Source organism: Schistocerca americana, chromosome 9 (assembly GCF_021461395.2).
Source record: "Schistocerca americana isolate TAMUIC-IGC-003095 chromosome 9, iqSchAmer2.1, whole genome shotgun sequence".
NCBI lineage: Eukaryota > Metazoa > Arthropoda > Insecta > Orthoptera > Acrididae > Schistocerca > Schistocerca americana.
This window is the reverse complement of record NC_060127.1, coordinates 125,492,425-125,515,202: the sequence shown is the minus strand read 5'-3', so window position 1 is coordinate 125,515,202 and position 22,778 is coordinate 125,492,425. Positions and strand designations below refer to the sequence as shown.

At 47.7% G+C, this 22,778-nt stretch overlaps 1 protein-coding gene across 1 annotated transcript in view; it reads right to left on the bottom strand.

Annotated features, from left to right (window-relative positions):
• The window catches only part of LOC124550736, a 102,341-nt gene that overhangs the window by 67,403 nt on the left and 12,160 nt on the right, over positions 1-22,778 (bottom strand). The window contains exon 2 of the mRNA XM_047125456.1: positions 2,811-3,048. Coding sequence (XP_046981412.1) covers positions 2,811-3,048 — 238 coding nt within the window. The remainder of the gene's footprint in view (positions 1-2,810; positions 3,049-22,778) is intronic.

Sequence of the window (22,778 nt, the reverse complement as noted above, 5' to 3'; positions counted from 1 at the left end):
ACAATTACATTCAATTCTTATCACTTACTTCACAATGAATGTACTTTTGTGAGTTTTCTTATAAATAAATTAAGTAATTATCCAACTCAGCGCAACCTCTTATATGTTGTGTGGCTAGCGTTGGTGGCGACCAAATCTTTTACACTGATTTCAATGTCTGATAGCATTTTCTTATTAAAAGTGCGCGTGGCTCTTTCAGCCATTGGGATACATTCAAAGTGCGCTTCACGCTACTTACACATTCTACGGAAGGCGTTCTACCTCCTACATGTTAATGACGAATATGCTGCCATGTACCCTACGGTCGCCTAAAGAGATCGATAACCCCTTAGACACTGAAGCATTACGGGGTTGCATACGTGCAAGGCGTAGCCTCCCCGGCCAGCGTCGAACAAGGACGACAGGCGGCAAAAAAATCGTCGCCAGAGGTCCTCCGAGCCAGGGACCTATTTTCTCGGGAATGTCACGTGCGCGGAACTTGATCTTCTGTGTCCCAGGTATATAGCCCGGCGCAAGCCAACAAGTCGGCAGTCGGCTGCACCGGAGCTCTGGGCCAGTTACTGCGCCGGTTCTTAGCAGCCCATCAGTCAGAGCCCGGTCGGAAGCCGTCACAGTGGGACCAACGACTTTCCATCGACACCGCAAGACGTACCTGTCGGCGAACAATGCCGAACGCTCAGCTCTGTCTTTAGCGACTATCAGTGACACAGTCTTCATGTCTCTCTACGTTTATGCAATGTTCCAGGCCTGTATCAGAAGTTGTAATAGTTTTTTGTTGAAGAGAATTTTTCCTTGGTTATTACATTTCTCTACTGTGGTCCGAATAAACACCTGTTCTTGATTACCTCCGTTTTATTATTGAGCCCTTTCTTTGGGGCGACGTCGTTGTTTTCCCGGGTAGTGTGAGTGGGCGAGTTTGGTACTCAGGAGGAGCCAGGTCCGTGCAGTGTCAGAACACGCTGGGGCCGCTGGCGGAACGCATGGACATTTCACAATATATATAAATGACCTAGTAGATAGTGTCGAAAGTTCCATGCGGCTTTTTGCGGATGATGCTGTAGTATACAGACAAGTTGCAGCATTAGAAAATTGCAGTGAAATGCAGGAAGATCTGCAGCGGATAGGTACTTGGTGCAGGGAGTGGCAACTGACCCTTAACATAGACAAATGTAATGTATTGCGAATACATAGAAAGAAGGATCCTTTATTTTATGATTATATGATAGCGGAACAAACACTGGTAGCCGTTACTTCTGTAAAATATCTGGGAGTATGCGTGCGGAACGATTTGAAGTGGAATGATCATATAAAATTAATTGTTTGTAAGGCGGGTGCCAGGTTTAGATTCATTGGGAGAGTCCTTTGAAAATGAAGTCCATCAACAAAGGAGGTGGCTTACAAAACATTCGTTCGACCTATACTTGAGTATTGCTCATCAGTGTGGGATCCATACCAGGTCGGGTTGACAGAGGAGATAGACAAGATCCAAAGAAGAGCGGCGCGTTTCGTCACAGGGTTATTTGGTGAGCGTGATAGCGTTACGGAGATGTTTAGCAAACTCAAGTGGCAGACTCTTCAAGAGTGGCGCTCTGCATCGCGGTGTAGCTTGCTGTCCAGGTTTCGAGAGGGTGCGTTTCTGGATGAAGTATCGAATATATTGCTTCCCCCTACTTATACCTCCCGAGGAGACCACGAATGTAAAATTAGAGAGATTCGAGCGCGCACGGAGGCTTTCCGGCAGTCGTTCTTCTTCAGAAACGCTTTCCTTGCCATTGCCAGTCTACGTTTTATATCCTCTCTACTTCGACCAGTATCAGTTATTTTGCTCCCCAAATAGCAAAACTCCTTTACTACTTTAAGTGTCTCATTTCCTAATCTAATTCCCTCAGCATCACCCGACTTAATTCGACTACATTCCGTTATCCTCGTTTTGCTTTTGTTGATGTTCATTTTATATCCCCCTTTCAAGACACTGTCCATTCCATTCAACTGCTCTTCCAAGTCCTTTGCTGTCTCTGACAGAATTACAATGTCATCGGCGAACCTCAAAGTTTTTATTTCTTCTCCGTGGATTTTAATGCCTACTCCGAACTTTTCTTTTGTTTCCTTTACTGCTTGCTCAATATACAGATTGAATAACATCGGGGAATGGCTAATACCCTGTCTCACTCCCTTCCCAACCACTGCTTCCCTTTCATGCCCCCGACTCATAACTGCGACCTGGTTTCTGTACAAATTGTAAATAGCCTTTCGCTCCCTGTATTTTACCCCTGCCACCTTTAGAATTTGAATGAGAGTATTCCAGTCAACATTGTCAAAAGCTTTCTCTAAGACTACAAATGCTAGAAACGTAGGTTTGTCTTTCCTTAATCTTTCTTCTAAGATAAGTCGTGAGGTCAGTATTGCTTCACGTGTTCCAACATTTCTGCGGAATCCAAACTGATCTTCCCCGAGGTCGACTTCTACCAGTTTTTCCATTCGTCTATAAAGAATTCACGTTAGCATTTTGCAGCTGTGACTTATTAAACTGATAGTTCGGTAATTTTCGCATCTGTCAACACCTGCTTTCTTTGGGATTGATATTATTATATTCTTCTGGATGTTTGAGGGTACTTCGCCTGTCTCATACATCCTGCTCACCAGATGGTAGAGTTTTGTCATGACTGGCTCTCCCAAGGCCGTCAGTAGTTCTAATGGAATGTTGTCTTGAGGTATAGGAAAAGTGAATGGCAGTGTAAGGACAAATGTAAGAAGAGTACAAGAGTAGTAGATGTAAGATTGGTGGTTGGGGCTTTCAGTGGCGTACGTACCCCGACGCAGAGCAGGAGTCTATGCAGTCGGCAGCGACGAAGCACGCGAGGTCCATAGCGAGCTGGTTGTTGGCCGTGGTGTCAGTGAGGCCGGCGAGAGCAGCCAGGCCGTCGTCGCATCCCTCGTACCCGAGGCTCTGGCGTCCCAGCATCCAGCTCGTTATCAGGCGAAGCATGGCACGCTCCCCGATGGACCGATACTGGAGGGTCTTGTAGGCTATCAACACATCAGTGCGGCCTGCAAAACGTTGTAACGTATTACTATCTTTACGACGTTTCTCGTCGAGCCATATGCGTTACTTGCATTTCTAGCTGCTTTTTTCACACAAATAATGATAAAAATTCAGAAATTCAGGGTCGCCACCAGCCCAAGCCCTTCCTAACCATTTACAAAATAAAACGGAGCTGGAAAATATTAGTGTAATTACTTTAATAATTTAATTACAAGTACGCAAATTTCTTCAAGCAGCCAGATAAATATCACTCCGTGTCGTGCAAGATGCAAATTCCAAAATGAGATTTTCACTCTGCAGCGGAGTGTGCGCTGATATGAAACTTCCTGGCAGCTTAAAACTGTGTGCCCGACCGAGACTCGAACTCACAGTTTTAACGTGCCAGGAAATTTCATATCGGCGCACACTCCGCTGCAGAGTGAAAATCTCATTCTGGAAACATCCCCCAGGCTGTGGCTAAGCCATGTCTCCGCAGTATCCTTTCTTTCAGGAGTGCTGGTTCTGCAAGATTCGCAGGAGAGCTGCTGTAAAGTTTGGAAGGTAGGAGACGAGGTACTGGCAGAAGTAAAGCTGTGAGGACCGGGCGTGAGTCGTGCTTCGGTAGCTCAGATGGATAGTCTGCCGCCGGCAGTGCTGCGAGACGGTCACACGCCAGAGCGGGCGAGGCGCGCACGGTGTGTTTGTGTTTACTTCGGCCGCTGTCAGTGCCGTTTTCCCTTCTAGACCACCATGGCACACAACTATCGGAAGAAGACATTACGTTTCAACTTTTGTTCCGACTTCGCCCGACCCAAGGCCCTGGAGGTAGAACGATTTATTCGCGATGAAGTTAAAATATCACCAACGGATCTAATTGGTATCCACTTGTCCATAGTTAGCAGTACCGTCTACGTCAAAATGATCAACGATGCGGCGTGCGACAAGGTGCTTCAAGAGGCAAAACGTGGACTGCGCTTCTGTCATTCCGACGGCAATGTCGGACCCGTTACCGTCGATCACGCAGGTCTCGGCACACGGACGATAAGGATCTTCGAACTGCCGTTCGAACTACCTGCAGACGTCGTCATCGAGGCGCTCCGTCCCTATGGCAACGTTCTGGAACATGTTGCCGAGCGATGGGTACAATTTCAAACCTATCCAGTTTTAAACGGTGGTCGACAGGTCCGCATCGAGTTGCAGAAACACGTGCCTTCCTATCTACGTATCGGAGGCTGCCGTGCCATTATAATGTACGACGGCCAACCTCGGACCTGTTCCGGTTGCGGGAAAGAAGGTCATCTACGGTCTGAATGCATTCAACGACGTGTCGCGCAGCTCCCGTTGTCGGAAGCGTCCGTCACACCCACGATGACCGCCCTGCCGGTCACTTACGGAGCGGCTCTCGCCACGTCTACAGTTTCGTCCAGTCCGTCGCCCGGTCCTTCCAAACGGCACGTCCCACCGTCCCAGTGCAGACGTCCCACCTGACAACCTTGCCGCCGAACGGGCTCCCGCACCGAACGCTGAGGAGAACAGTACTTTTTCACAACACCTGTTTGACCATTTCATTGTACCCACCGACGCCTTCGAACCAGGTCGACGCTCCTCCTTGCCGTCGTCCGACACTGAGGAACACGTGCGCAAACAACGCTCGCCACGCAGGCGCAAACGCCGTCGCCGTTCACCCACGGGCTCTCAAAGCGTCGCCACCCGCGACGACGAAGACGACACCCAGCCAGCCGACATTTCCACGCAGAGGTCGGCGGACAACTTTCAAGATAAACAAGACGTTTCGCAGGACGGGACCACCATGGAGGTCGCCACGCACAATGTAACGATCGGTGCGCCGGTTGAGACGCCTGTCTCCCCGCCGGCAACTCCAGATCTCTCTCACCACGACGCAATTCCCATGGACATTGGACAGACCCACGGCACAGGAGGATGACATTGACGAAGATACGCCCCCTCCTCCGGATGAGTTGCCTCCGCCGGACAAGGCTGCCTGTTAACATCAAAAGCGAGGCACTGCAGCTGATGGGACGGGACTTCCTGTCGGTGCCCTCCTCTTACTTCCCTTGGTGATGGTAGATGCGCGTCCACCACCACTGAAACAAACGTACCGGTTTACCACACTGAACATCAACATGATCGGCACTGCACCCAAGCTGCAACTCCTATGTGACATGCTTCGGGCCTCTGACGACGACGTCGCCCTTCTTCAGGAAGTACGCGTTGCCACACTACCACTAGTCTACGTCTACGACTCATACACGTCCACATGTGATCAATCAGGGCGTGGAGTGGCTTTCTACATACGCGAAGGAATCCCACTCAAGGACACGACAATCCTTCCCTGTGGAAGAGGCATGGCTGTTACCATCTTCGTCACGCGCGTCATCAATATCTACGCTCCGTCTGGCTCCACGAACCGTCGGCAGCGGTCCACTTTCTTCGGACATGACGTGGCGCCCCTGTTTTCTGGACGTTATGATCGCCTTATCATGGGAGGCGATTTCAACTGTGTCCTCCATCCGCAGGACCAAATGCCTGGTTATTCGCCATGCCCGGCGCTGCTCACCTTAATCGAAGATTTTCATCTAGTGGACGTTTGGGAGAAAATTCATGGCAATACCCCCGGTTTTACCCATTATACAGCACATTCTGCGAGCAGACTGGACCGGTTTTATATCTCTGCCCACCTTGGCAATGAAGTCGCCCAAGCTGAACGATGGCCCCTTGCATTTTCGGACCACTGCGCCGTCATTTGTTCCCTGGCTCTGCCACCTCAGTCAGTGTGGCGCAGCAGAGGTTACTGGAAGCTTAATACCTCCCTCCTTAATGATCCACACTGCCGACAATGTATTGCCACTACATGGGAGTCTTGCGAAAGATGCCTTCCGCAGTACACATCCACGTTCCATTGGTGGCTCACATGTGCCAAACCTGCAATCAGAAAGGCCTTCATACAATGTAGCAAGGAAGCAGCAGCATGGCATCGAGAAACCACAAATTTTCACTACGCCGTCCTCCGTGAGCTCGATGCAGTCCCTCCATCACCTGACACTCATAGGGAACGACAACGTACTAAAGCTCGTCTCCTCTCTCTTCAACGTGCACGACTGCATGGTGTCGTAGTGCGTTCCCGACGACAAGACCTCCTCCACGACGAAACCCCATCCACAATCCATGCCGCATCCGACCATAGTCGTCGACGTCGGCTTTTCGTCCCCAACATCACGACCTCCGATGGTGTTCACCACACAACACAGGCGGCAGTGATGTCTGCCTTTGCTGAACATTATCGCCAATTTTATGATGATGAACCGGTGGCGACGCCCATTTCTGGTGATCTCCGTCCTTCCCCTGATCGGACCCTCACCGTAGCGGAGTCAACGTCCATGATGTCTGCAATCACCGCAGAAGAGGTGGTAGATGCGATCAACAAGGGGGCCAAGAACAAATCACCCGGACCAGATGGTCTCCCGGTGGAGTTTTACCGGGCGTTCACCACGTTAATGCTTCCTCGCTGGACGGAAATGATTCAGGAACTCTTTACTCCGTCCTTCCCAATTCCACCTGAATTCGTCACTGGCATTCTTCTACCTGTGCCTAAACCGAAGGGAGGGTCTCATGTCTCTGCACATCGCCCCCTTACACTACTGAATGCAGACTATAAAATCTATGCACGCCTCTTAGCAGCGCGCACACGCACCGTCTTACCTACGGTCCTTTCACCTGAGCAGACTGCACGTGGTTGTGGAGCCACCTTACAAACAGCCCTAGGAGAATGCCGTGACCTCATTGCACTGGCGTCGGTTTGTCGCCTTCGTGCAGCACTGGTATTCGTAGATTTCACGACTGCCTTTCATCGCGTTCGACACCCATTCCTCCTCATGGTGGCGACACGTATGAGGTTCCCTTTACTTTTTGTCGATGCCATTCGCCGGTTACAACTTCCCGCGGTCTCGAAGGTACAAGTCAATGGGAGGCTTGTAGGACCGATTCCTATACGCCGCTCTGTGCGTCAAGGATGCCCTATGTCTACTTTACTATATGCCATTGCACTTGAGCCCCTCATCACTGGACTTACCTCTAGACTGCAGGGCCTCACTTTGCGAGCCTACACATTTCACTGTAGGGCTTATGCGGACGATCTCCTCTTTCTCACCTGGTCCTCCACGGAACTCAATGACGCCATCCAATGGATCCACCAGTATGGACGTCTTTCTGGTAGCATTCTTAATGTCCGTAAATCGACTAAGATGCACATTGGGCGCGGCCTCCCGGCTATTGTGCCGACCCCACTCCCAGTCAGTGCCACCCTTCGTTACTTGGGTATCGAATTTACGAGCTCCACACACCGCACAGTGGCCCTGGATTACCGGCGGCTTTTGCAGTCGTTTCGGCCCCATGTCCGCGGTCAAGTGCACCGTAACTTAAACCAACTCCAACGTGTGTCCAATGTCAACATGTATGTCGCCCCTAAACTGGTACACGTCACCCAGATCCTACCAATGCCGTTACTCCTTGGCCGCCACATCCAATCAGCCTTTGGATATTTCGTGTCAGCAGGGGCACTTTTCAAAGTCCGCTACAACACTCTAACACTGTCTCCTGCAAAAGGTGGCCTCGGACTCGTCAACGTGCGGGCACGATCTTCTGCACTCTTTGTCCACACTCTGTTGCGACACTGGCAGGGGCCGGTCCCGTCCTTAACACGCAGTCTCTTATGAGGTGTCACCGCCAGACACCACACTTGCTAGGTGGTAGCCTTTAAATCGGCCGCGGTCCATTAGTATAAGTCGGTCCCGCGTGTCGCCACTGTCAGTGATTGCAGACCGAGCGCCGCCACACGGCAGGTCTAGAGAGACTTACTAGCACTCGCCCCAGTTGTACAGCAGACTTTGCTAGCGATGCTACACTGACACATACGCTCTCATTAACCGAGACTATAGTTAGCTTAGCCTTCAGCTACGTCATTTGCTACGACCTAGCAAGGCACCATAGCATTTGATATATTTCTTGTGAAGCATGTACAAACAAGAGCGATGTTCTCTAATTGTGGATTAAAGTTAAGTATTCCAAGAACTACGTTCTTTTCTTTATAGGATAATTACTTTACCTTGTTCCAGACCTCACGCCAGTCTGCGGGAGCTTAAGCGCGTGCCTTTCGGCTTCCTCTCATAGTGACTTGGCTGTCTTCCCAAGTCACAACATTTTGGCGACGAGTCGCAAAAGGGTCTTCTTCTTTATACTCGCTTAAATTACTTGTGTCATGGCTTCGCCACAATCTCCAGAAGTACTGTACGAATTTTATCGCTTACAGAATCAGCAGACGCAGGCCTTATTGGATGCCCTTGGACAGCTCGGCCAGGGTCAACGTGCAATGCAAAACGATACGGCCGCCGCTTCACCGCTACCGCAGCCACAACACGCAGTTGCACCACCTTTTCGTCCTTTTGATGTGGCACTGGAAAGCTGGACGGAGTGGTCACGCCAATTTGGATTCCAGCTCGCCGCCTACAGAATTCAAGGCATTGAGCGGCAGCCTTTTTTGCTTTCTTGTGTAGGCGTCCAGACGTACCGAATGATAGTGAAATTATTTCACCGACGCGACGTAGCAACTCTGTCATACGACGAAATTTTGTCGGCATTAAATGCATATTTCAAATAATCAGTCAATGTCGTTGCAAAAAGGTATATGTTCTTTCATACAAAACGTGCGGCTGGTCAAACTAATCGGGAGTGGATTGCAACTTTGCAAGCCCTTACTAGGGATTGTGCTTTTGAGTTTGAATGTGGCCTCCCTTATTCAGATACTATGGTACATGATGCAATTGCACAGAACGTTTCTGATGTTCGTATCAGGGAACAGATTTTGCGACTAGTCAATCCCTCCCTTCAACAAGTGATGGACATATTGGATAGGCAAGACACACTTGACTTTGCTCAGGAATCATTTGCAACTTCGCCAGCTGTGTGTGACATTAACCGGCCCGCCGGGCGCGCTGCACAGAACAGTAAACAGCCCTCGCGCCCGTCCGCGCAGCTGCCGCCAAGCACTCCGCTAAGTGTGCCGTGCAAGCAAGCAAATGCAGTGATAAAATCATGTCCGCGGTGTGCTACTAGACATTCGCGTGAGAATTGCCCGTCACGCCAAGTTATTTGCTTTTTCTGTAATAAAAAGGGACATGTTCAGAGCGTTTGCCAGAAAAAGCTCAGATCGGACACTCCCAACCATTCCAGGCAATTTGCTTCACGCCGGAAATGGAATCGAACCAAGAATACCCAGGCTCGTGAACCGTCGCCCATGGAAATTCATGCAGTTCATTCCACTCCGCCCAGTGCCACTTTCTCTATCAGTGACTGTGTTCGTCCCACAAATAGTGTGCGTCGCCGTCGACGGAAATCCCGTCAAGACGCAAGTGCTTCTGTACCAGAGCCTGTTCACGTTGCACGAGACAGTCGCTCTTGTCGTCGGCAGGACAATAAACTTTTTGTAGACTTGGACATTAATGGCAACGTGGTCCCATTCCAGCTCGATACCAGAGCTGCAGTTTCATTGATCAATAAAGACACGTACAAACAAATGGGCACACCTCCCTTGCATGCCGCAAATGTTAAGCTAACTACATATTCCGGTCACACGATCCCTGTGTTAGGACAGTGCAGCCTTCTTGCAACATACAAGGGACAAACAAAACTTGTGTCTGTTTACGCCCTTCGTCCTTCTTCTGCAGTGGACTTGTTTGGTTTAGATTTATTCCAGTTGTTTAACTTGTCTATAGTAAATCAGGTACTATCAGTGAATCATACTGTGCCTTCAGATAGTGTTTCTCGTCTATGTGAAGAGTTAGCAGACATTTTTGCACCGGGCCTTGGTTGCGCTATGAACTATAAAGCACATTTGGAACTGAAAGTCAACGCGCAACCGAAATTTTTCAGAGCGCGCAATGTTCCCCACGCATTGCGTGATGAAGTTGCAAGAACATTACACGATTTGAAATCACAACGTGTGATTGAACGTGTGCAGGCTTCTCTCTGGGCTTCACCCTTAGTAATATTGCCAAAACCTTCAGGAAAATTGAGACTTTGTGTGGACTTCAAAACTACAGTGAATCCGCAACTAGTGATTGCAACTTTTCCTTTACCCCGCCTGGAAGATCTTTTTGACAAACTGTACCCGGGTAAATATTTTTCGAAGTTGGACCTAGCGGATGCGTACTTGCAAATTACGGTGGACGAAGAATCCCAGCGTGTCTTGGTGGTTAACACGCATCTTGGTTTGTACCAATTCAAAAGACTACCATTCGCGTGTGCATCCACCCCTGCATTGTTTCAGCAATATCTGCAAACTGTTTGTGCCTCGGTCCCTACTGCAGCAAACTATCTGGACGATATTGTGATCTCCAGAAAGACGGAAGAAGAACATTTAGCCAATCTCAGAACATTAATTCAGGTCTTGCGACAAAATTGTCTTCGCTTGCGGAAGGACAAATGTGTGTTTTTTGCTCGTGACTTACCCTATCTGGGCCATGTACTCAATGCCCAAGGCATACATCCCTGTCCAGAGCACCTCCGCGCCACACAAGACTTGCATTCGCCGCAGAATTTGAAGCAGCTACAGAGTGTGCTGGGAAAAATTAATTATTACCACAGATATGTGCCACATGCCTCTTCCATTTCAGCTCCGCTTCATCGGTTACGCCGTAAAGGTGTTCAGTTTGTCTGGACGACGGAATGCGAACGCGTCTTTCGCCAGTTGAAATCGGCGGTGCTTACCCATACTTGCCTTATGGCATTCGATCCCCAGAAACCCCTTTTGTTGATGGTGGATGCATCGGATTTCGGGATCGGTGCTATGCTTGCGCACAAAGATGGATCGCATGATCGCCCTATTGCCTTTGCGTCCAAATTGCTCTCGTCTGCGCAAAGAAATTATTCACAGATAGAGAAAGAAGCTTTGGCTCTCGTCTTTGGTGTTACTATGTTTAATGATTTCTTGTATGGTCGTCACTTTACCATCATCACAGACCACAAACCTTTGACGTCGCTTTTTCATCCGAACAAGCCTGTACCTCCACGTACAGCGCAGATATTCATTCGCTGGTCTCTTTTCCTCTCGCAGTACCGCTACGATATCTTGTATCGGTCCACTGCTAAGCACGGAAACGCCGATGCGTTGTCCCGTTTGCCTGTTGCTGAGGACAGAGCATTCGATTCTTCCGAACTTGCTTGCCTGCTCATTGACGCGGAAACCGATGAAGTGGTCGAATCGTTTCCGATTGATTTTCGTCGTGTGGCTACGGCCACAGCTGCTGACCCTGTCCTTGCTACCGTTTTGCGTTTTGTTGCTACGCAATGGCCCTTGTCACAGTGACGGATCGAGGATCCGTTGGTTCGCCGATTTTTTGCTCACAAGGAGAGACTTTTTGTTCGCTGTGGTGTTTTGCTGTTGCGTTCTGATAATGATCAGTCCAGGGTCGTAGTCCCACGTTCGTTACAGTCCTCTTACGGCTTCTCCACCAAGGACATTGGGGTATGGTGAGAACGAAACAACTTGCTCGGCAACACTGTACTTGGTTCGGAATCGATGCTGCGATTACGAATATGTGCTCTTCTTGCATGGCGTGTGCCGAACAACACTCTGCACCACCGCGGAAATTCTTTGCATGGCCGAAAGCCACTTCCCCTTGGCAACGCTTGCACATCGATTTTGCTGGTCCATTCTGGAATGCTCGATGTTGGTTCTGGTCGATTCCTTCAGTAATTTTCCTTTTGTTGTCCGGATGTCTTCCATGACGTCATCTGCCACCATCCAAGCGTTATCCGCTATCTTTTGCATTGAAGGTCTTCCACGGACTATTGTTTCCGACAATGGCCCACAATTCATGTCCGCAGAATTTCAGTCATTCTGCAAGGCCAATGGTATTCAACATCTGACATCCGCGCCGTTTTCGCCTCACTCAAACGGTGCCGCTGAACGATTGGTTCGGACTTTCAAGTCACAGATGTTGAAGTTGAAAGAGTCGCATTCTCGGGAGGACGCGTTATTGCTCTTCTTGTCCTCGTATCGCTCTCAGCCCCGAGATGGTCGCTCGCCGGCTGAGTTGCTCCACGGTTGTCCTCATCGAACCTTGATGTCTTTGCTGCATCCGCCGCATCAGGTTCCTGTGCAGCGGCAGCCACCTGTTTTTGCTCCAGGCGACGTTGTATACTATCGCAACTATCGCGGTTCACGGCGTTGGCTCGCAGGGCGCATTCTTCGCTGCCTCGGCCGCGCTATGTATCTGGATTTGGGGGCTTCTGGTGAGGTGCGTCGGCATCTCGATCAGCTGCGCCCCTGTCGTGCACGGGTTCTGCCGCTCCCCGTCTGCTTTCATCGACGGTGCCGTCCGGTCAGCGCCCTGGGGACCCATCTACTGGCTCGCCTCAGCCCCAGGTGTTACCGACGATGCCTTCCATTTTGCCCTATGGCGACGCGCCGCCGCCGCCGCCGGTCCTCCCGCCGGCGCCGCCCGCAGTGGACGCTTCGCTGCAGCCGCCAAGCGCCTCCCTGGGTCACGCGCCGCCGATCGCATCCTGTGATCAGTTGTCCTCCGACATGGAACTCTTGCCCGCTCCGGACCACATGTCGTCTTCGCCCGTCGGGTGCCCCAACGCGATGGAGGTCGACCCTTCGGCCCCTCCTGTCTCTCTCCGGGCGCATACACCGCATGTTGGCGTGCACCCTGGACTAGGTTTTCAGGCGTTTCCTAGCTCCCCTCGGATCGAATGGCCGGGTGTGGGTGGCACAGCCTCGCCTGTTGTTAGGCTCCCCACCTCGTCGCATACGTCAACATGGGGTCCTCCCCACGGCGGGTGGAAGCCTTATAACACAACTGTACGCCGAATTGCGGGGGAGGAATGTGGTGTCACCGCCAGACACCACACTTGCTAGGTGGTAACCTTTAAATCGGCCGCGGTCCATTAGTATACGTCGGTCCCGCGTGTCGCCACTGTCAGTGATTGCAGAGCGAGCGCCGCCACACGGCAGGTCTAGAGAGACTTACTAGCACTCGCCCCAGTTGTACAGCAGACTTTGCTAGCGATGCTACACTGACACATACGCTCTCATTTGCCGAGACGATAGTTAGCTTAGCCTTCAGCTACATTTGCTACGACCTAGCAAGGCGCCATAGCATTTGATATATTTCTTGTGAAGCATGTACAAACAAGAGCGATGTTCTCCAATTGTGGATTAAAGTTAAGTATTCCAAGAACTACGTTCTTTTCTTTATAGGATTATTACTTTACCTTGTTCCAGACCTCACGCCAGTCTGCGTGAGCTTAAAAGCGTGCATTTCGGCCTCCTTCAGCAACACGGTGTTGGCACTTCTGCCAACACTTCATCTTAGATATCCTCCGACCAGCTTCTCTTGACCCACCGATCAATGTGGCACCTATTTCTCCATTATTGTACCACGTCGCCAATTGTTTCACAGAACTCAGCTACGTTCGGGCCAATCTTCCAGTCACCCGTCCTCCCCGTACAAGAGATTATTATCGTTTGTTTATGCTGTCCAACCCTTGCGATCCCATGGTGCTACAGCATCCTGACATTAACTGGCACACGGTTTGGGGGTGTGTGCATGCACCCTTTTTACCGTCGTTTGTGTCTGCACTCTGGTATATTTTAGTCTATGGAAAAAAAAAATGGTTCAGATGGCTCTGAGCACTATGGGACTCAACTGCTGCGGTCATTAGTCCCCTAGAACTTAGAACTAGTTAAACCTAACTAACCTAAGGACATCACAAACATCCATGCCCGAGGCAGGATTCGAACCTGCGACCGTAGCGGTCTTGCGGTTCCAGACTGCAGCGCCTTTAACCGCACAGCCACTTCGGCCGGCCAGTCTGTGGAAAATTCCCGACTAATAGTCGACTTTATCGTATAGGACTGGCCACCTCCCCACTCTGTCCTGACGTCAGCTCTAAGACACCGACGAGCACCGTCTTATGTGCCCCCTGAAACAAAACGTATGGCTCCTCATCTAACGAATCGTGGGCTTTTACCTCCGTGCCCCGCCAACGACGGTAACCCCGGATTTCCTGTTGTTGTCCCAGACATTTCACTACCCTCTTGCTAAGCACCATGCCCTCATCTGATTTCGGGGACAGGCTTTAGAATACCTCTTTCAGAGTGGTCCACATACAGTCCTTGACTTCTGGTATAAAGTTGTGACCGCGCATAGCACCCTCACCCGAAAACCATCTTACCGACAAACTTTTGCCGGTTATCTCCGCAGCGTCTTCCTTGACCCCCCTCAAAGTTGGGGTGTACCAAGCCTACCTGTCACATGATACAACACCCTTATCCACGTTCTCATGCATCGACCAAAAAAAAAAGGAAGGGGACAGAATATGTTATATTTTGTTGTATTTAATGTTTTTCTTTTTAATATTTTTTTTGTTTAACTAACAGTCGTTTGTATTTTTTAAATGATACCTTGAAGAACTCTAGCATAGTGAATATATATGTACTTTTAGTTTGTTCAATACAAATTATTAAAAAAAAAACAAAGAAAACAGGATGTGTTATATTTTGTTGTGTTTAATGAGCCGGCCGGGATGGCCGAGCGGTTCTAGGCGCTACAGTCTGGAACCGCGCGACCGCTACGGTCACAGATTCGAATCCTGCCTTGGGCATGGATGTGTGTGATGTCCTTAGGTTAGTTAGGTTTAAGTAGTTCTAAGTCTAGGGGACTGATGACCACTGCAGTTGAGTCCCATAGTGCTCAGAGCCATTTGAACCATTTTTTTGGTATTTAATGTTATTCTAATAATTTGTTCACTTAACACTAATTTGTATATGTTTAACTGGTACCTTGAAGAACTGTTGCTTGGTGTATATATATATGTACTCTCCATTTGTTCAATAAAAAAAAAAAGATGGTAGAGCGCTTGCCCGCGAAAGGCAAAGGTCCCAAGTTCGAGTCTCGGTCGGGCACACAGTTTTAATCTGCCAGGAAGTTTCATGAAGCAACTTGATTAATACAGGATTGGAAATCAGAGTAAGGGGGTAAGATCGACGCCAAAGAATTTATCGTAGATTATTTATTGTAACTAAATATTTGGTTGCACATCCTAACTACACATAACTGGTGCCTGATTCGAAATATTTAAGTAAGAAATACGTGACAATGAAACAGAGCATAATTTAACTACAGCAAGAAGAAACACAGCAGATGGGGGTGGGAGACAATTATACTATCATCTCCTTTTCATTAATACCATAAAAATATCTAAGTGAGATTTGCATTACGATTATACGCATGCTCTATTCTGGACACAGGTTTAACCAATGCACAAGACTGTGCGATCATTATTTAACATATTAACTGCGTCTGCTGCTTGCAAACGGCCGAACTAGAGCACGTGGTGCATTCTGACTCAAACTGTTGTGCTGCTTTGTAGAAAGCGCACGATAGAACAGATATTCTTGCAGAAATTGTAGCTCATTAAACAAGCAAACTGTTAAAACAAAGCCTATTGTGGTGTCGTGGTGAACCAGAAGGGTCACTGATTACCAAACACGTGGCACAAAATCGGCACACGCAGACAAAAGCAATTTCCACAATATATAATACTAAAAATCATTTTAAAAAATAACTCGCTTCACACGCTTCAGTTTAGCTAAAGTTCTTAAGTATTTCCCCAGTTAAACATAACGAAGTCCTAACTCAACCTGATTCCTATCACTTGAAACCCCCCTTAACAGCTACGATCCGTGCTCACCAAGCGTTCACCGAAGAGTGCCCCTTTCTCTTACCTAGCTCCTCGTGCAGCGGAAGCTAGCAGAGGGGTAGCCCTCCAACCTCACACACAAATACAGCTTTCGACACAGCCGTCGACTAAGAAGGGGAAACCTCTCTGTTCAGGAATTGGAGACCTAAGTTGGTCATCCTGTGCTCTACTTTGAACGAGAAACAACATCGTCTGCTCCCAGCAGACGATGACCAACTCAGCGATTCCCACAAAACAAAACCGAAACCCACATTAAAACACACATATAATAATCAATAGGCCTTGTTTGAGTGCTCAGTCTTTCTGGAAGAGTTCATGAATTGAGCTAAAATCAGGTAGTAAAATGAATAGGTTGCACAGAATTCGACAAGCGACTTATGAAACGACTTCACAGAGACGTTTCAATGTTTTCACTCATCTTCATGCATGTACACAATTCAGGCAAGATTTTATTAGCTAGTACTACACAGAGGTGATGGCGATATGCATATACAGGGTGGTCCATCGACAGTGACCGGGCTAAATATCTCACGAAATAAGCGTCAAACGAAAAAACTACAAAGAACGAAACTTCTCTAGCTTGAAGGGGGAAACCAGATGGCGCTATGTTTGGCCCGCTAGATGGCGCTGCCATAGCTCAAACGGATGTCAACTGCGTTTTTTTAAAATAGGAACCCCCATTTTTATTACATATTCGTGTAGTATGTAAACAAATATGAATGTTCTAGTTGGACCACTTTTTCCGCTTTGTGATAGATGGCGCTGTAATACTCACAAACACGTGGCTCACAATTTTAGACGAACAGTTGGTAACAGGTAGGTTTCTTAAATTACAATACAGAACGTAGGTACGTTTGAACATTTTATTTCACTTGCTCCAATGTGACACATGTACCTTTTTGAACTTATCATTTCTGAGAACGCAAGCTATTACAGCGTGATTACTTGTAAATACCACGTTAATGCAATAAATGCTCAAAATGATGTCCGTCAACCTCAATGCATTTGGCAGTATATGTAACGACATTCCTCTCAACAGCGAGTACTTCGCCTTCCGTAATGTTCGCACATGCATTGACAATGCGCTGACGCATGTTGTCAAGCGTTGTCGGTGGATCACGATAGCAAATATCAACTTTCTCCACAGAAAGAAATCCGGGGTCGTCAGATTCGGTGAACGTGCGGGTCATGGTATGGTGCTTTGACGACCAATCCACCTGTCATGAAATTTGGTATTCAATACCGCTTCAACCGCACGCGACCTGTATGCCGGACATCCATCATGTTGGAAGTACATCGCCATTCTGTCATGCAGTGAAACTTCTTATATTAACATCAGTAGAACAGTACGTAGGAAATCAGCATACATTGCACCATTTAGTTTGCCATCGATAAAATGGGGGAAATAATCCTTGCTCCCATAATGCCGCACCATACATTAACCCGCCAAGGTCGGTGATGTTGCACTTATCGCAGCCATCGTGAATTTTCCGGTTGCCCAATAGTTCAAATTATGCCGGTTTACGTTACCGTTGTTGGTGAATGACGCTTCGTCGCTAAATAGAACGCGTGCAAAAAATCTGTCATCGTCCCGTAATTTCTCTTGTGCCCAGTGGCGGAACTGTACGCGACGTTCAAAGTCATCGTCAAGCTATTCCTGGTGCATAGAAATATGGTACGGGTGCAATCGATGTTGATGTAGCATTCTCAACACCGACGTTTCTGAGATTCCCGATTCTCGCGCAATTTGTCTGCTACTGACGCGCGGTTTAGCCGTGAAAGCAGCTAAAACACCTACTTGGGGATCGTCATTTGTTGCACGTAGTGGTTGACGCTTCACATGTGGCTGCACACTTCCTGTTTCCTTAAATAACGTTACTATCCGGCGAACGGTCCGGATACTTGGATGATGTCGTCCAGGATACCGAGCAGCAAACATAGCACACGCCTGTCGGGCATTTTGATCACAGTAGCCATACATCAACACGATATCGACCTTTTCCGCAATTGATAAACTGTCCATTTTAACATGGGTAATGTATCACGAAGCAAATACCGTCCGCACTGGTGGAATGTTACGTGATATCACGTACTTATGGTTTGTGACTATTACAGTGCCATCAATCACAAAGCGAAAAAGTGGTCCAACTAAAACATTCATATGTAATAAAAATTCATATGTAATAAATTCATATGTAATAAAAAATAGGGGTTCCTATTTTTAAAAAAACGCAGTTGATATCCTTTTGACCTATGGCAGCGCGGGCCAGCCATAGCGCCATCTGGTTTTTCCCTTCAAGCTAGACGAGTTTCGTTCTTTGTAGCTTTTTCGTTTGATGCTTATTTCGTAAGATATTAGGCCTGGTCACTATCAGTGGACCACCCTGTATACGTTTGGGGCCTGAAGATGACTTTTGGATCTAAATACAGCCCCCAGTTTTGTTATCAATATTATTCAAGCACCACAGTTGTCAACAAGGTACTGGGCAAGCTAGTGGGTCGCTCCATAATGGTGTGAGCTGTGTTTGTATGGAGTGATTGGCTCCTTTGAGCCAACTGAACCTGTCATTGACTGGAAATGGTTACGTTAGTGTATTTGGAGACCACTGCCAGCCATTCATGAACTCCATGTTTAGAAACAACAGAGTCATGCCAGGGAGCCACAGCTGATTGCGACTGGTTTGCAGAATATCCCGGACAGATCAACAGAATGATTTGGCCAGCCAGATCACCCGACATTGATCCCATTGAACATTTATCAGACAGACGCCAGAGGTCAGCTCGTGCACAAAATCCTTGCACCGGCAACACCTTCGCAATTGTGGACGGCTACGGAAGCACCATGGCTCAATAATTCCGACACCATACTAGGTGGTATCATATGGCTTTTATCACCTCAGTGTGTCTACGTCAGCAGTAGTCACTGAGACGGCAGTTAGTGCACGTCAACATGGCTTGAGGTGTCCTGCGTCCTTCGCCACAGAAGTAATTAGCGTATCAGCTGACGGTCAGTACGAGGACCTTAGTGGTGGCTTCCATTGGTCCGGAAGCAGAGAGAGATGCGGCGACAGTGGTCGTGCACGACGACAACACTCTACACAGGAGTTTCAGCAGATCGGTTTTTCAGACGAGTCCTTGTTCTGATAAGAGCATCGTGATGCTCATATGTGGAGACTCCGAAGAGTATGAACGTGACTAGGTTACATTCGTCGCTCTCCTCGTACATGCCCATTACCTGGGGTTACTGACTGCGTTTGCCAGTTGGTACACAACACATAATCGGAACTGCTACGAGGGGCGTTCAATAAATAATGCGACACATTTTTTTCCTTTTAACCCTTTCGGGACGGAGCGCGTTTCCTCAAAGCGGAGCGATTCGGCGGCGCTGTACGGGTTCCAAAATGGTTCAAATGGCTCTGAGCACTATGGGACTCAACTGCTGAGGTCATTAGTCCCCTAGAACCTAACTAACCTAAGGACATCACAAACATCCATGCCCGAGGCAGGATTCGAACCTGCGCGCGTAGCGGCCTTGCGGTTCCAGACTGCAGCGCCTTTAACCGCACGGCCACTTCGGCTGTACGGGTTCCATATCCCTTGGTTTCTTTCATCGCTTATGTTTGACTTACGGGTGTAATTTATTTCTTTTTTTTTTTGTAAATGAAGCTTAAAACACGCTGTCTACCGGTATACTGTTTTCATTATTCCATATAACGCAATTTTTGACTTGGCGGTGGTGTTAAAACAGAAAAAATGAAAATTTTGATTTTTTGTTACTTTTTTTTAGTTGTGAGGTGAAGCATTGAATTATACCTATTGAAATTAGTTGTATCTTAGTCTTTAAAGTTTTAGCTTTAAAACGACATACGTGCGTGGGAAGAAAAATAAAAAGTCCATTTTGAGCGAAGAAAAATTTAATTTACGTCAATAAACAACAAAATTTCATAAAATTTGCTTAAAACAAACTTTACAACTTTTGCATATCGAGTTTTCGATAGGCAACCATATTTTACAAGTCCTCTCGGTACTTTGCTACTTTGTGATGCCTGTTGAAGAACTCAGGCAGATGAAGAGAAGGGTTGGACAGACAAGTTTCGCAGAAGAAAAAAGGGAACCGTTTTCACCCTCCTGGCTTGGAGCGATCACTGCAAACGACACAGTCACACTGTTTTCCGGTGTCTATTCTTGCGATAGCTTAGTACAGGCTGTCCATCCTGTGTAGGTCACCATGCTCAGAGCGTGGCCTCTTCCTCGAGCCCTGACCTCGCCCACAAGCTCCTTGACGAGACTCTTCCGAAACTGCAAATGACTCTTTGGTGTCTCTCCTCTTTTCTTTGCTACGATGACATGCAGTAAGTAAGCGCTGACGATCGCCAACTGATATTAGCCAGAACGGTTACCCTTTTGTCAGGATGCGCCCCGTCCCGTGTCGATACTCAAAGTCAGTTCCTAGATACAGCACTGGGTGTGTGACGTGACAATCGGTCCACGTATACGGGCCTCGCGTCCCATAGCGACTGTCACGTCGGGCCATGTTTACGGACCTTGCGTCCCGAAAGGGTTAAAAGTAGGTCGAATTTATTCAGGATTCCAATACACTATATTATTCCCTACACTTTTAGCTACAAAACCCTATTTTTCAACGTAATCTCAGTTCAATGCGACGACCATATGCCACTGTAATGGGAAGGCCTGTGTGATCGCTTGATACCACTCTAATGGTCGTAACCAAAGTCTTGCTGCATCTGTAACCTCCCAATTATAAACGTACTGTATGCCGCGAAGTGCATCCTTCATTCAACCAAACAGATGGAACTTGGAATGTGCAGACGCGCCGAGGAACCCAGCGAGTGCACACCTTTTGAGAAACGCAACTGGCCAGCACTACCAGAGAGACATCGAGTTCAGCTGTGGCATGATACCACCTTACTGGGTGCACCCCTAAGTTCATATGGTTCCAGTCTACTGGTCGACGTTGGAGCCAACGTCTTGTCGTATTAGTATCCTCCCCATCATGCGTGTACTGCTTCCTGCTCACTGCATCCTTCATTGGACCAGACAGATGGAAGTAGGTAGTAGCGAGATCCGGGCTGTGGGGTGGATAAGGGAGAAGAGTCCAGTGAGTTTTTATAAGCTCCTCTCGGGTGTGCAGCCTTGTGTGAGACCTTGCACTGTTGTGGAGATAGAGAAGTTCGTTTGCATTTCAATTTACTGAGGGTAGCGCATCACACTTCAGAGTTGATCGTTACACTATATGAGGTAACGGGCAAGACGTGGCGCCATGAAAATATTCTAAGTTCCGAGTTGGCGTGGCCGCACGGGCCGCGGGTCGGCAAGCCGGAGCTGCTCAGCAACTGCGTGGTGCCGGACGTCAGTCGGAGCAAGAGGGGCAGCCCCAGTGCGAGATCCAGGCCAACCGTGTGGCTGGGAATTCCGTGTTGACGCTGTGTCGATGAAGGAGATTTGTAGGCCGGGAATGCCAAACATGGCGGACTTCGTGAAACCATAATGGCAGACATTTCACAGTTCGTGTAGAAATGAATAATAGCTGGAGGAATCATGATACCTCAAAAAGATACATATGCATTACCATTATTTGCGCAACGATTCTGGTGGTTTAATTAGATTTTCAATATCTTTATTAGGTTAAAGTTTAGTATCTCATTGTAAATTATATAAGTAACACCCAGCAGCGAATTTCCAAAACCTAAACGGGTCATCCGATTTTGACGATCGACGTGTCTTTAGAAAGCTAATAGTGTAAACCTAAATTGGTATGAATTACAGGCATGTATCTTTAATAGTAGATGACTTATTGGAGGTCATTATTGATGGTATCAGGCGATAAGTACTCCACAATTACAGGAAAAAAGCACCATGCTTATAAATGTAGCTATTCGTGTACGTCTTGGTCTATATCCAGTATGTGCTATTCATGAAGAAATTGGTCAAATATTTACTGTGTTTTAGGAAGCTCTAAGTCATTAGGCTACTGGCCTACTTTTGTTTCTATTCCTTTGATATATGTTTATTTAATTTGTTTATGTATTAAATATGTGTGTTAGAGCGCGTTTATGGTCCAGCCGTAGGAATATTTATTTAATTTCAAGTCATTTAAATGTAAATCCAGTATTTCGTATGTGTTTCAATATGTTTGTGAGTGTGCGTTGGCTTGGAGACATGGCGGGAGCGCTCTAGCCAATCACAGCGCTCTTTACTACAGTAGGCGACTACCGAAGCCAATGGAGAGATTGGATGGAAGTGGGGGAGGAGATTCGGGTCGCACAGGACACAGGGGAGTGCTGGACGGGAAGGCGCGACGGGCAGTCGCAGGAAATGCTTGGAGAGTATTGAGCAGTTTGTGCGTGGTCGCGGGAGATAGAAATATTTCGTAGTGCCGGCTTGTGCACTTGTGCGACTTCCATGGCTTCTGCAGTGAAGACGTAGTATGCATCTAGAAGTGAATATCTCACGCGGTTATGCTGTTGTTCATAACTAATTACGTGAAGTAGGAATCTATTGTCTCCCTGTTATTCAACTTATATTTTATTTAATTGCTGAACCAACGATAACCAATAAGTGTTTTGCAGTAATAAGCGGCATTCTTAAAGGTACTTCTGCTTTCGTACTCATCATTTAAAGTAGTTAAAAATAGTATCTGCAGATTTTATTTAACTGCAATCTTTCATTTATAAATTTCTATGTTACATTCAAAATTCACAATTGCCGAGTGATAGGAACCTTCGACCATTCGATTCGTGTGTATATTGATATTGTATACTGTAGACTCAGCAGTATTTGGCTTGTAATGCGGCAACTACGTATCCCAGCCCCTAGACAAAGAAACCAGCCAAAACTTTTAATATTTCTATATATATACTAAGATGTTGTCTGTTCTTTCGGAACATGTACGAAAGAACAGATACCATCTTAGTATATATATGGTTAAGGCTCACCGGCTACTTGACCA